This window comes from Durio zibethinus, chromosome 12 (genome assembly GCF_047325235.1).
Source record: "Durio zibethinus cultivar Kanyao isolate XHJ-2024 chromosome 12, ASM4732523v1, whole genome shotgun sequence".
NCBI classification, from domain to species: Eukaryota; Viridiplantae; Streptophyta; class Magnoliopsida; order Malvales; family Malvaceae; genus Durio; species Durio zibethinus.
In genome coordinates, this window is record NC_143173.1 from 20,306,780 (window position 1) to 20,321,770 (window position 14,991).

Here is a 14,991-nt window from a genome sequence, read left to right on the forward strand (position 1 = left end):
TCACCACGATAAAATATCGATAAAATTTATTGATAGATTTCATTTTGTCAATAATCTATAAGTAAATATTTCACAAAAATTAACTAAAAGTTATTGACAATATTTCCTATCGCTAAAAAAATTTTCTGAAAAAAAATTTTAAAGGTGCCGATTAATCTGTCAGAAAATGAAAAAAATAAAACCCCTAATCCCTTAATTCTGAAACCTTAATTTCCGCATTTTCAAAATCTCTAAACTCCCTCTCACTCTTCTCCCTGTCTCCCTCTCTCCACCGTGACTCTCCTCACCGACCGCATCTCTCTCTTGGCTGTCGCGCCCCAGCCAAGATCTTCTGGCGCATCGTTCGTGGGTCAGTTTTTAATTCTCTCTCATTCACTCTCTATTTGGCGTGTTTATTTTGTCTGATTTTATAAAATCAAGAGCTAAAGTGAAATAGGTTTGTAGAGATTTGTGTCTTCTTTTATTCTGTGAAGAAAGGAAGCTAAACCCAAATAGTTAAATGCTTGCATTTTGAACTCTAAATCGAAAATTGTTTTATTTTTAATGAGATTTAATGGTTAATGACATTTGCAGAATGATACCCCATATGACTAAGCGTGGAGCGGCGGCCCTTGCTCGTTTGAAGGCTTACGAGGGTATTCCCCCCCGTATGACAAGATTAAGTCCCTGATGTTCTTAGGCAAGTTTCTCTTCTAACTTTCATTTTTTTTTTTTATTGTAACGTAATCTTTTGAATTTTGTTCTAATATTTTTTGCTATCTTAAAAAAAAAAGGGTAATTATAGCCTTGAGGCTTCATTAGGGGCACAAGTACTGCTTGTTAGGCCGCTTGTCATCAGAGGTTGGATGGAACCATTACGACATCATCAGGGTGAGCTTATCTTTCATTCAGTGTTTTTCTATAGACTGTCCTTAAATTGATCTACGCCTTTATGAGTTATGTCTTGAAATTTACTTCAGAGTCATTCTTTTAAACCTCGAAGATATTAAGTTGATAATTTGATTGAAGTTTTGTTTATAATTATACCTTGGACTCCAGGAGCTAGAGAAGAAGACGAAGGAAAGGGCCCAGGTTGCATATGAGAGGAAGAAGTAGCTGAATAAGCTTAGGGTAAGGCTGGGAAGGTTGCGAATGAAACACTTATCTCTCAACTAGACATCTTTGCTCCTGAATTTCTAGTGGCTAGCTAGTTTCTTACAATTTTGTTGGTTTCAGTGTTTAATTCTCTTCCAGATGTGAAGGCTGAAAATTTGTTGAATCTGACTTTCTTGTTTTCCTATTTTGGCCGTAGGATTCTTTCAAATATGTTTTATTTGCTATTGAATTTTATATGTTTTGATCACTGAGATGGTTGTGCGTGGATTCATCGTTAGCAAACATAGACAGTTTATAAATTATGGTTTTGTTATCAATTTCCTGTTTTCCAAAGAGTTTAGTGTAGCACTTGGAAGTTGGAACTTAGTTCATTTCATCCGTACATCCCTGTTCCGAGAGACAACATTTAATAGATATAAGTTTAAATTTTAGCACTTATATTTTTTTTATCTCTAGCTTACGTATTTTTGTTTAAAAAAATAAAATAAAATAAAAGTGGGGTTGATATGCATTCTGCACTGGTGAAAATTCGATTTCCCATTTCTTATCAATCACTTCCTTGCCAGGAGTTGGGAAGTCAGGGACCAAAACTGTAGTTTTATTGGTGTTGAAAGAAGGGCTAACGAACTTAAAAGGTATAAACAACCAGGCATATATGGTAGTTTCTTACTGCAAGAGAAAGAAGCTATATTATAGCTTGATCACAATTCACAAAACTGGATCTATTCAATAGTGTCATAACAGATTTAACAGGTTCTTGAAAAATCAAGTGGAAAAATTTTGCTATTTAGATCGCAGATTAGGAAAGAATTAGTTCATAATTTAATGAGAAATATTGATTGTGAAGGTTCTTAAAAGCACCTTTTAGTGATCGATTATCAATCAATTATCAATAGATTATCGATAGATTATCGATATTTTTATCAATAAATTATCAATTGAATTACCGATGGAATTATTATCAACAGAATTTATAAATAAAAAATTTTATTGAAAAATTATTGACAAATTTTACACATTATCGATGAAATAGTATTACTGATTTTTTTATCATTGACGAAAAATTTCAATGAAAAAGATGCTGTTACCAATGAAAAATCTCATGATAAAAGTGAATTTTCTATAATGATGAAAAATAGTTGATTGAGTGATGATTTTATAGTTTGTAACAAAAATGCCTTTATAAGGCCTTTCTAGAAAAAAGAGGCTTCACTAATTCTTTGATAACAGGAAGAAGATCAAAATAATGTACAGCAATCGGTAACATAAAATAGTGTCCATTTTATACTTTTTTCTTGAAAAAAAAATTAAATCCTTTATTGATATAAAATTAATAAATTAAGACATATTTGGGTTGTTTAACTCAATTATTGAAAACAATGTTAGTCTACCCGTACTTTTATTAGCAAAAGATTTTCAAAATCAAATACACCAAATTAATCTTTACCAACGTCACTCCTTTTAGCTAGCTTAACTCTTTTTTTTTCTTTTTTAATATTCATAATTAAAAGATTATTCATAATTAAAAAACTAATTGGTAAAAAATTGTAAAAAAACTTTAAAAATAATTCAAAATTTTAAATATTAGTAAATTATTAATTTGAGTTATATTTATTATTTTTATTAAATTAATATTTAAAAATAAAATTATACCTAATTTAAATTTGAATTATTTTCAATCATTTTTGGTTGAATTAATTTTTATTAGAATAAATTCAGATTCAAATTATTTCAAATACTCAAATAATTTTAGATTCACATTATTCATGGATTTGAGTTATTTCTAGATAGAATTGAACAAGCTCAAATCATTAACTTTTTTATTAAATTGAATTGGTTTAATTTTAATTCGAATTAGATAAAATTTTTAATTTGAATTAATTTAGATGGATATAGATAGCATAATTGATGAAATAGATTTTCATTGATGATGCGAAGAAATTTAAATTAAATGATGGATATTGAATGATAGATTAAGAATTAAAATGAAAGCTGCTTAAGGAAACAACCCATCTGTTTTCCAAACAGCATCCCCTTTTGTTAAAACATTTTTGTCAACTTCTGTTAGTAGCAATTCCACTTTAGTTTGTCGCAGATATCACCTCCCTTACAAAGGCTAGCACTAGCAAGGAAAAGAGTTTCCAATAATAATAGTCTGATATAATATAGTCTCCAATAATACCATTTACTTATACTTAATTTGACATTATTACACAATTTATATTAAGATGTTTGATATAAGTCCAATATTGACTTGCAAAAGATTCCCGAAATCAAGGAGCAAAAGAAAGAAAGAGAAACAAAGATCATTCAATACAATACAATTCATCTTTAACCAACTTCACTTGTTCCTGCTAACCCAAACTCTTTTCTCAATTTTCTCTACTCTCATTTCTTCCCAAATTCTTTTTTCTTTTTTTTTTCTTCATTTTGGATTCTGAGAGGTTTGATTTTGGATGGATTTGTCAAAGTCAGATATATTTTCACAATTTCTTATTTACAAGATGGTAATCACTTTATTATTTTAACTAAAAATATAAATTTTTCATGTTCCATTCCAATTTGCCTTTTTCTTTCCAAGAGGTGAAAGCTTAAATATTAAATAATTAGTACTAGGGCTAGAGGCGCACTTACTACCTTTAAGGAAAGATGTGATTGACCTTCCACTACCCGATGAAATTTGATTTTAAAATTTATAAAGTCCAATCTCCATTAATTGGTTTTTGCACCCTTTAAAGTTGTTGTTAATATCGCCATTATCGGGGAGTTGTTGGAGTAAACGCTAAAAAATAATATTAAAAATCAAGGGGAAGCTTGTTGGAACGTTCCTCCTCTCGTAGTTTTTAATTTTTTGAATGATTATTATTCAACATATCTTCTACCCACCTCAAACTCTTTTCTCTATTTTCTTTACTCTCATTTCTTCCCCTAATTTCTTGCGAGAACGCAATCCAATCATGTCTTTGCTTGGAGCCCTGTCCACTATACGAGAAGTTGTTGTCTCCAAGTTCTTTGACTATCTCTTAGACAAGTTGGGTTCTTCTGAATTCCTGCAATTTGTCAGTGAAAAGCAGATTCAACAGGAGCTGCAGAAGTTGAAGAAGGAATTGTTGGAGATTCGTGCGCTGCTTGATGACGCCGAGGAGAGGCAGATCAAAGATCAATCTGTGAAAATCTGGTTGTCAGACCTCCAAAACTTAGCATACGATGTGGATGACATTGTGGACGAGCTTGAAACCGAAATTGCCAGGCGTAATTTGATGTTGGAACGTCATGGTAGCTCAACTGAGAAACCTAGACTCATTTCTGAGACATTCAATGTTGTTTTGTTTAACAGAGGCATGATGTCAAAGATAAAAGATATCACTGCCAAATTGAAAGATTTAGAGCCTCGGAGAAATCAGTTACAACTGAGAATGATTGACTGCTCGAAATCCAACATAATAAAAGAAAGGCAGCAGCCTACTTCTCTGGAGATTGAAACTCTGGTGTGTGGCAGAGATAAAGACAAGGAGATTATACTTGAATTGGTCTTCAACAGTGATGATGAAGGAAATTTTGTGATTCCCATCGTTGGCATGGGAGGGATCGGTAAGACAACCCTGGCCCAGCTTATTTACAATGATGCTACTGTTCGTAATCATTTTGATCTCAAAGCATGGGTTTGTGTTTCTGAAGATTTTGATGTCACAAGAATAACAAAAACAATTTTTCAAGCTGTCACTTCTGAGCCATGCAATGACAATGATTTGAATTCTCTTCAAGAAAAATTAAAGAATAAATTATCAGGAAAAATTTTTTTGATTGTTTTGGATGATGTCTGGAATGAGAATTATCATGACTGGACCATTTTGCAGTCTCCTTTTCTAACAAGGACTCCAGGAAGTAAAATTATCATGACAACAAGAAGTTTTGCTGTTTCATCTACAATGGGTGCTTCTCATGCTCATTCTTTACAAGTTTTGTCAGAAGATGATTTTTTGTCTGTATTTGCTCAACATGCATTGGGAGCAAGAGATTTTGGAAGACATCCAAATCTAAAAGAAGTTGCTGAGAAAATAGTGAGGAAGTGCAATGGCTTGCCTTTGGCTGCTAAAATCCTTGGAGGCTTGCTTCGTACTAATGTTGACCATGATGCCTGGAAAGAAATATTAGAGAGTGAGATATGGAAGCTATCAGACCTTCGGTGTGGTATAATTCCGGCTCTCCAATTGAGTTACCATCGTCTTCCTCCACATTTGAAGCGGTGTTTTGCATATTGCTCCATTCTTCCTAAGGACTATGAATTTCAAGAGAGAGAAATAATCTTGTTATGGAGGGCAGAAAGCTTTTTACAGGAAGCAAGAGATAAACATAGCATTGAAGATCTAGGCCACAAGTATTTTAGAGATCTAGTATCAAGGTCTCTTTTGCAAATATCAAGTAAAGATAGATCTCGATTTATTATGCATGACCTCATCAATGATTTGGCTCAATCAGTTGCCGGAGAAATATGCTTTAGAATAGACGGTGATCAGAAAATTTCAAAGTACGCTCGCCACTTATCTTACATTGGTGGCGAGTTCGATGGCATCAAAAAATTTAAAAGCATTAGTGAAGCACAACATTTACGTACTTTTTTGCCATTTAGGCTGTCAAATTATTCGAGTTGCTGGATAACTAATGATGTTCTCACGCATTTGTTGCCAAATTTGAGATGCCTAAGGGTGCTTTCTTTGAGAGGGTATGTAATCTGTAAGTTGCCGGATTTCATCGGAGATTTAAAACACTTACGGTACCTAGATTTTTCTCACACTCCTATTAAGTGCTTGCCGGAGTCTGTAAGTACCCTCTATAATCTAGAAACCCTTTTATTAAGGGAGTGTTTGAATCTTGAGAAGCTACCTTCGGAGATGGAAAACCTAGTCAACCTATGTTATCTTGATATCACTGGTGCATATAGCTTAGAAGGCATGCCGAGTAATTTTTGTACACTAAGTGATCTTCAAACACTATCCCATTTTGTTTTGCAAAAGGGCAAAGGATGTCAAATAAGGGAGCTAGAGGGTTTACCAAATCTCAAGGGTCAACTTTGTGTTTCAGGGTTGGAGAATGTGGTTGAAACTCAAGATGCATGGGAGGCTAAGTTACATGAGAAATCAGGACTGGATAAGTTAGAATTGAAGTGGAGTGGATGCTTTGAGAATAGAAGAGGAGATATTGAGAAAAACGTGTTGCATTTTCTTCAACCTTCCAAAAAGCTTAAGGAGCTTGCCCTCGAGTTCTATTGTGGTGTGAGGTTGATGGAATGGATAGGAGATTCTTCATTCAATAAGTTACTATCTTTATGCCTTGATGATTGTCCAAATTGCACATCATTGCCATCAATTGGGCAATTGCCATTGTTGAAAAAATTACGCATCAAGGGATTGGACAACGTAACTAGTGTGGGAGTGGAGTTCTTTGGAAAGAATGCGCCAAATGCATTTCCTTCGTTGGAGACCTTAGAATTTGAAAACATGCTTAAATGGGAAAACTGGAACTTTTTTGAAGTTAACGAGGAAACTAGGAAATATCCTAAACTTCGTGAGCTTAGTATTGTGAATTGCCCAGAACTGTTGGGGAGTATTCCGGAAAATCTTCCTTCTTTGGAGAAACTTGTGATTTCTTATTGTAAGAAATTGGTGATTTCAATTCAAAGCTTTCCAATGCTTTCAGAATTGGATGTTCGAGGGTGCCACGAGGTACTGTATAAAGGTTTTAGAGACAACAGCTCATTAAAAAGAGTGTGCTTTTCAAGAATTCCCAAGTTTACTTGTGTAGCTGAATGGTTGACATTAGGATCAATAAAAGTAGATTCCCTTGTGATCGACGATTGCGAGGAGTTGTGCTCTTTGCAAGAGAATAATTGGGGATTACTAACTCAATCTATGTCACTTAATGAATTGAGTATTGGAAAGTGGTCGCAGCTTGTCTCCATAGGGGCAGAAGAGGAAAGAGAAGAATCGATGCAACTGAAGATCCCTTGCACAATTCAAAAACTAACAACAAGGGATTGTGAAAGGTTGGAAAAGCTGTCAACTACCTTGCACTTCGTCACATCACTTAGGATGCTAGTGCTTTGGTATTGCCCAAATCTGATTTCTCTTTCAAACAACAATTTGCCTTCGAATCTAAAATGCCTAAAGATTGAAGGTTGTGTAAATTTACGGTGTTTGTTGGAAGAGGGAGAGCATGTTAACCTCAGTAGTGCATGTCCTCTTGAGCAGATGAATATTAGCTATTGTCCATCTCTGATTTCTCTTTCGAAGAACAATTTGCCTTCGAATTTAAGAAGCCTAAAGATTGAATGTTGTGTAAATTTACGGTGTTTGTTGGAAGAGGGAGAGAATGTTGACATCAGCAATGCAGGTCTTCTTGAGCAGTTGGATATTAAGGCTTGTCCATCTCTGGTATCTTTATCATCAAAAGGGGAGTTACCTACGAGGCTTAAACAACTGGCAATATACAGTTGTGAAAAGCTAGAGTCCATAGCTCAAGAAATTCAAGATAACTCTTCTCTTGAAAGTATTATTATAAAGTGGTGCAGTAATATTAAGTATTTACCTCAAGGATTGAACAAGCTCAGCCATCTCCGGTGCATACACTTGGGTAATTGTTCAAATTTGGTCTCCTTTCCAGAAAGTGGTTTGCCAACCTCAAACCTCAAAGTGCTCTGCCTCTATTCATGTGAAAAACTCCAAGCTCTGCCAGACTGTATACACAACCTCAGCTATCTAGAAGAATTAGAAATAAAAAATTGCTCAAGTCTGACATCCTTCCCAGAAGAGGGCATTCCTACTAATCTCAGACAACTTACCATCGAAGGACCCAACATTTGTAAGCCACTAATTAAGTGGGGATTGCATAGACTCACTTCTCTTAAATCTCTCAACATTTCAAATGTATTGTTTCCACAAGAAGAGATACAAATGACGCTGCCCTGCTCTCTTACCCATCTCACCATCATCAATTTTCCAAAACTAGAAACCCTATCCTTCAAGGGCTTTCATGACCTCACTTCTCTAGAGTACTTGTCCATTGATTCTTGCCCAAATCTCATGTCTCTTCCGGAAAAGAAAATGCTTTCTTCACTTTTGCAGCTATATGTTTGGATATGTCCAGTGCTAAAAGAACGGTGTGAAAAGGATAAAGGATCAGAGTGGTCCAAGATAGCCCATATACCTTGTGTGGAAATTGATAACAGACACATCCATGATTCCTGCTAACTCTATTTCAGAGGATAATGGTTCAAACAACAATTCTTCAAAGCAGCGAACTTTAAAAGAAAACTAATAATGACTCAAAGTGGCAGGTATGTCAATTTCGAGTTTATTATAACCCTTACAAATTTTTTTACGATTATAGTGTTCCTTACATCTTGAAATTTATACATTAAAGAGAAAGGTAAACACTTTGAATTTATTTTATTAATCTTCAGACATTTATTTTTTTTTAGGTTCTTGGTCCTTTGATTTTTTTGCATTAATTCAAAAAGAAATTGAGATTTTTGGTTATTTTTGCAGGATATGATACTAACCATGACCTTATCTAAATTGCTTGTTGTCTGCTGAGGGTAAAGATTGAAGTTGCAGAAAAGGATTTTCTTTGGTTTTTTTGGGTAAGTAAAGTGAATTTTTTTCTATAAATAAAGTCATTTCATAGCAAACCATCCATACTTTGGCATTAAATTAACACCTTTGACGCAAAAACCTCCCGATTTCCATAACACAAGTATAGCTCTTTCTATATTCAATCTAAATATTTACTATTTTGGAGCATTAGCAAATTTGTTTTTATCATATTAATGGTTGAATTGAAAACACTAAAGTAGAGGCTAGTCAAGTTAACCATGCCATTGTTATCCGTCCTTTAAACTATGATTTAGTCTATTTTGGTTTTTGTAGGACCTACCAACTATGGATGTCTGGAAGGTTAAATGATTTGTGAGACCATAGCTGCAGTTGTGAAAATGACATTGGTTGCATCTTGTAACTTGAACTCATCTCCTTTATCAAGAGTTCCGGACTAGGATAACTAATGGTTCTTTCATTTTATTGAAAAGAAACAGAAAATCCAGGTATGTCTTTTTGAAAACAATAATTTTTTCACGTTAACAATATTTTTGGGATAATTTTACATGTTTTAGTTTCTTCTATAGCTAATTGAACATGTAATTATTGGGAGTTATGATCCATCACTGCAACAGTTTAAGAAGCCCTCATTATTTGTTCTTGCAGAGTTCTTGTGCTAATTTGTGAAATAACAGCCTTTCACCTAAGAATACATGGATAAAAGATTCTATTATTAGAAGGTGGAATCATTTCATCTCATGGAGAAGAAAATGGCATAAGTAAAGAGTATACCTTTTTCCATATTTGCAATGAAACATAAGTAAGGAAGTTAAAAACTACATTTTGTTTTTCTCTTTTGCACTACTTTAAATAACCTTCATTATTTATATATTTACAATTGTACATTGCCAACAGAATGGTGCAACGGAAGGTGACAAAGAACAAGAGTCGTTCAACATTGTCCACGTGCTCTTTTCCAAATTGATGATAGTTTCATATGTTATCAAGAGGAATTTGACTAAAATCAATTACAGGATGTCCCAGGTATGACAATTTGGAAATGCATTGGAATAGTTGTAACACTTAAAACTTTAGGAGGATTTCGGTCCACAATTATATATATGATATCGCATATAAAAATCAATTTTGAGAAATTTGCATTGCCTCTGACCAATTCTTGCATATGTTACATGTGGCATAGAAAGGTTCAGTTTATTTTGTTATATATTTCAAAGATGAAATTGATTGTATATTCATCTATGATCCAGAGAAGTCAAATTGAAAGCTGTTTAATCTCTGAAAAGTAAAGGGAGGAATCAGGGATTACAAATTTACATTATCCTTTGCTTATACTCAAGGTTAGGTATTTCAATTTGTAAAAGCTTTTCCACTTTCCTCCTAATGGATTTCCAATTTCAAAAAACATTGCTGTTCATCTTACTTCCATTTTGAAGCTTACACCATATTATAATTGTTCATTTTTCAGGCGTGCGAGGAGTCTGTACCACCTGTCACATGGATCTTTGTCTGGTGTCTGTCTTTCCTGTCAATTTGATTTTCATCCCTTTTTAGCATGAAATGACATTAATTAAGACCGGCATCCCAACTTTGAGTTAGGAAAGAGGGAACTGATAATTTTCAGTTTACAGGCATTCATGGAAGTTGCAGAATGTGCAAGACAATGTAGATGGTAAGAAGCTAGTTTTATTTAATGTTCAGGCATTTACGTATTTATAGCTTCGTTTTTGTGCTTCAATTTCAGTAATTTCAGTCGAATTGGAGCTCAATGAAGGTCTAGAATCCAGTTCCATACTGAAAAAAAGGTGTAAAAATGGATGATGGGAGGAAAAGATAATTACCAACAGAAATAATACTTTTTTCTGATCCAATGGTAAAATTCAAAGATTTGCTAATTCTGAAACCTTTGATAAGGTCTTTTATTCCTAAATACTTCTTATTTGCAAGTTAAATTACAAAACTTTATTATTAATTGCTTTAATTGATAGATATTTTAAAAAGTCTTTTATGTTTTCATATCATTTGATTATTTCTCAAAGAAAGAGTATTTGTTCTTGTTGCATGTAGTTTAACCTATATTGCAATTTCTAAGAAATTGACAAGAAACCTTTAATTTTTTCCATTTTTTTCTTTTGATTGTGATAAAACTTGAACCAGGGAACGTAAAGAAGATAAAAAACGGTAAGTGGCAATGCAGAGCAGATACTGTTTCTTACCAGAACAGGCAATGTAGCACGTATATTGTTTCATACCAGAACAACTGTACAGATGCATTGAGCTTATGCTTTATGGAGAAGCTTCCCTGCCTGTGCCTCAATGTCTGAGAAATGTAGATACTTTACCAGCAGTGACATTGAACCTAGGCATCAGTAAGTGACACCATTGACGCAATGATTAAAAGAAACACCTGAGCTTTTTCTCCTGTTTTCGACTAAACCATCTTACCTTGTTGAGTTAAACCACTTATGTTTGGAGATATGATATATCCAGGTTACAAGCATGTTAAACCACTTAAAAGATGGCGGGTAACGAAATACTGGTATCTTGCTTTATGATTTTGGGTAGCATGGAGATGCTGATAATTATGATTTGCATCTGAAATTCAAATCTTGAAGAAAGTATCTGAAGTAATCTTGATGTTTTGAAATTAATTTTGTGGGCAGTGTGCAAGGTTTACAAATTACAATCTGTGAACACAACGATTATAGTAGCCAGCTAACTCAAGTTAGAGATCAGGTATAGTTCATATCTATACAATATTTTGTTCCATCTGATTTGAACACTTGTAAATGAAAGTTCCAAACCATTAATCCTGCTTCTTGAAATAGAGGAATATTGAATGCTCCTTTCACCTAAAAGAATGAACTAAATTTCTCCTGGATCTCTCTGTGGATTTGACTTTCTGGCCTATAAAAGGTTTGTTCTTTCTCCAAGACTTTTACATGTTATTTATATTGATATAATTGAAAAAAAATGGAGCATACTGAGCTTTGATTGATTTATATACATGTTATCTTTTAAATACATGGAGGTTTAATTTGATTATTGATTTTGGTTGCAGTTCAAGTTGCAGAAGCGTTCGTTCTACAAAACCAAATGAAGTAAGTTTAGAAATGCAGTGTTCAACTTTATGTTAAACTAGCACAAAGGACAACTGGAAAAAGTGAAGGAACAGAGGTTCCAAGAACTGTGACAGATAGAGTTGTTGCTTGATTGCTGCATGTGCGCACTTGAGAAGGCCTCAGCAAGCACCTTAGAGAATCACACCTGCTAGGGAGATTTCAATAAAAGCTTCATGAAAGACCAACAACCTTTGCGGTGGCAGTGTCAATATCAATTTCATAGGAGCAAGGCCTTGTTGGTAGCCCTGGGCATTGTGCATATTGTACCAACTAAAGGACAAATAAACCCAGCTTCTATGCTGGCTCTTACATCCCTTATTGGTAAAGTTAAATACACTTGTCACTCCCTTCTCCGAGGCATCGTGTGAAAATGAGTACTATGTTTTTGCCATGCAGATTGGTATCAGAAAACCCTTGTCCGGCGTACATCTCAATCTGTTTCTCAGCCGGATTTGACAAAAAGAAAAGACAGTGATTATGGTAGCAGGCTAACTCAAGTTAGAGATCAGGTATAGATCAAATCTAAACAATATTTTGTTCCATTTGATTTTAACATGAGTAAATCAAAGTTCGAAACCATTAATCCTGCTTCTGGAAATACAGGAATATTGAGTGCTTCTTTCACGCAAAAGGATGAGCTAAATTCTCTCTTGAATCTCTCTGTGGATTTAGCTTTCTGGCCCATAAAAAGGACTGAAAAGGTTTATGTAGAGGTTAGTTTCCTTCTCCAATACTTTTACATGTTATCTATATTTACATAATTGAAAGAGAAATGGACCATACTAAGCTCTGAATGACTTAAATACATGTTTTCTTTTAAATTCATGGAGGTTTAATTTGATTATTGATGTTGGTTGCAGTTCAAGTTGCAGAAGCTTTTCTTCTAAAAAAGCAAATAAAGGAAGTTTAGAAATGCAGATACTTGCAACAATCAGCAAATCTTGATAGGTAGAAGGACAATGCTACAATGATTTATCTGCTGACACTACCATTCACCATAGCCATGTGCAGCTTGGTGGGCTACTATCAACATCTCTGCCTCTTAAGATTTGTTAATGGTGATACTAACATCAGTGGCACAATCATCCAAACCAGGGAAACAAAAATCCCTCAAAAAATGGTGATGTATTTTACTATTACTACATGGAAGATTAAACTCAAATCATCCAAAACTTTCTTTCTTGGTATGTAATCAGTTTGAACTTTGAAGTGATCTTTCTGTCTTCCCTTAACACATATGTTAATACAGATTCCAATTTGAACTTTGAAAGTTGATTTCATTTTCAGAAGAATTCTTGTCCCAAATTTTGAAAAATTTGTGCATTCAAGGATGTGACTAGTTATAATTTTTGCTTTAATAATCTCCCAGAGCTGGAGTCAATTGCAATAAAAATTTCACCTCGAGATTTATGAAATGGATAAAAAAAATGAAAAGAAAATTATTGACCGGTGAAAAAAAGGGCAAGATATATGTTACATCTCAAACATATTATCTCTATTCTAAATATCATTGTGAAAAAAGATGCTTTTGGCCTAATAACTGATTGTTTAATATCTCCAGTCCCGTTTAAAAAATGCGCCCATCCTTTGTACTTTTCTTCTTTGTGTTTGGACATCTCAGTTTCTTGAAGACATTTGAGGTTCACTGCCATGAAGATATTTGTCACAGCTTTGACAATTACAATGCCTCTGTGATACTCCAGCCCAAATAATAATTAAGCTAGATTAATACCAAAGCCCATCAATTTATTAAGAGATTAATTAATAAAAGAAAAATTATTGAGTTATTAAAAGAAAGAAAATCTAGCTATCAAAAATCAAAACGAAAATAGGAGTTTTTCTTTCTCATCTTCGTTAAGGTTAGAGAATATGAAAAATCAAGTTGGCAATTCAAAATCAAAGGCTACAATCAAATTAATCCCTTAAAGATGAGTATATGTTCTCTTTTTATTTATGAAGAAATATCAAGTTGATTATTATTATTTGGAGTTGAAGTTTTGAGAGTAAAACCAAGAAAAATTATGAAATATTTCATTAATCTTCATGATCTATTTGGGTAAATTATCGAGCTTTATTTATTTCATGTCCTTAAGATTTATTGATGATTATTGAATGAAGTTTAAATGCTGAAAGTAGGGATTTTAGTTTTTTCTAAAGATTGAAGGAGAAATTCTATTTTTGAATGAGATGTTGTGATCTGTAATAATGAATTAAAAAAAATTTTGTATTAATGGATAGATTATTGCTATGATTATTATATATCGTTGGAAAGCTTGCTGAATTTACATTCCAAGAAAATAAAACGGGAGTCTATTCCGAGTTTTCATGAAGAGTAGTTTAATATTTACTTAAGGATATGCAGGCTACCTAGTAGCAGCAACAATGAGGAACTACGAAATTCTTTTTAATTTTTTATACAAGAAATTATGTATTGAGCCATACATGTTTGAAAAGATCATTAAGTCTAATTTTCAACAAAATAAGGAGAATTGAATTTGGAGTTTCCTATGAATAAATATAAAATTTTTATTAGAAGGTATACAGGCTATCTAGCAGCAGCATCTGATGTGGATTGCAAAAATTGTTATAATTAATCTACAAGGAATTACGAGGTTGGCCATAAATGCTTAGAAAGCTTATCAAGTCTAGTTTCTAACACATTAAAGAGATCTTAATTCTGATTTGGATATACTGAGATATGATTGTTTTAATGAAAAGATGTCAGGCTGTCAGTATTAATTAGTTGAGTTAACTCTTGTGTAACTTAGTTGATTTTTGTAGAAATGATCTCAAAAAGGCTTGATTAAATTCTGATGTGTTGAAATGATCTTGAATAGGCCATTAATTATTTTGGGGGAAAAACTAAGTGGTGAAATCGAAAAGAGGTAAGTAGAATCTTACACACTTTATTTGTTTTTTAACTTATGTATATATGTATGTTTCTAAATGAATGAATGTTTTATTTCTTTATTTTTGACATATGAAAATAGGGTCAAGTATATGATTATTTTGTATTTTTTTCATGTAAATGATGGATCATACTTATGAATGAAATGAGAAAATGATTTATGTTTAAAGAATGATTTTATGATGGCTACGTTTTTATATCCCTGGGAAGTGGAATCATCAACACCAGAACTAATTCTACGACCCTGACTAATGGG

General features: G+C 33.3%; 1 protein-coding gene and 2 pseudogenes across 1 annotated transcript; 2 read left to right on the forward strand and 1 right to left on the reverse strand.

Moving 5' to 3' along the window:
* Positions 1–269: 269 nt before the first annotated feature.
* LOC111297747 (large ribosomal subunit protein uL13w-like) lies at positions 270–1,190 on the forward strand (annotated as a pseudogene).
* Positions 1,191–3,956: 2,766 nt separating this feature from the next.
* LOC111297748 (putative disease resistance RPP13-like protein 1) lies at positions 3,957–8,362 on the forward strand. Its single transcript, XM_089741686.1, has 2 exons — positions 3,957–7,310; positions 7,464–8,362. Exons 1-2 carry the CDS (start codon positions 4,053–4,055, stop codon positions 8,340–8,342), a joined length of 4,137 nt encoding a protein of 1,378 aa, XP_089597812.1. The 5' UTR covers positions 3,957–4,052; the 3' UTR covers positions 8,343–8,362.
* A 3,323-nt stretch (positions 8,363–11,685) lies between these two features.
* LOC149515867 (formate--tetrahydrofolate ligase pseudogene) lies at positions 11,686–12,419 on the reverse strand (annotated as a pseudogene).
* Between the last annotated feature and the right edge of the window lie 2,572 nt (positions 12,420–14,991).

Excerpts from the sequence above, each read along its gene's own strand:
- LOC111297748 (XM_089741686.1), top strand. The coding sequence starts at position 4,053 with ATGTCTTTGCTTGGAGCCCTGTCCACTATACGAGAAGTTGTTGTCTCC. Across the intron at positions 7,311-7,463 it reads TGTTGGAAGAGGGAGAGCAT|AATGTTGACATCAGCAATGC; the intron begins GTTAACCTCAGT and ends GAAGAGGGAGAG.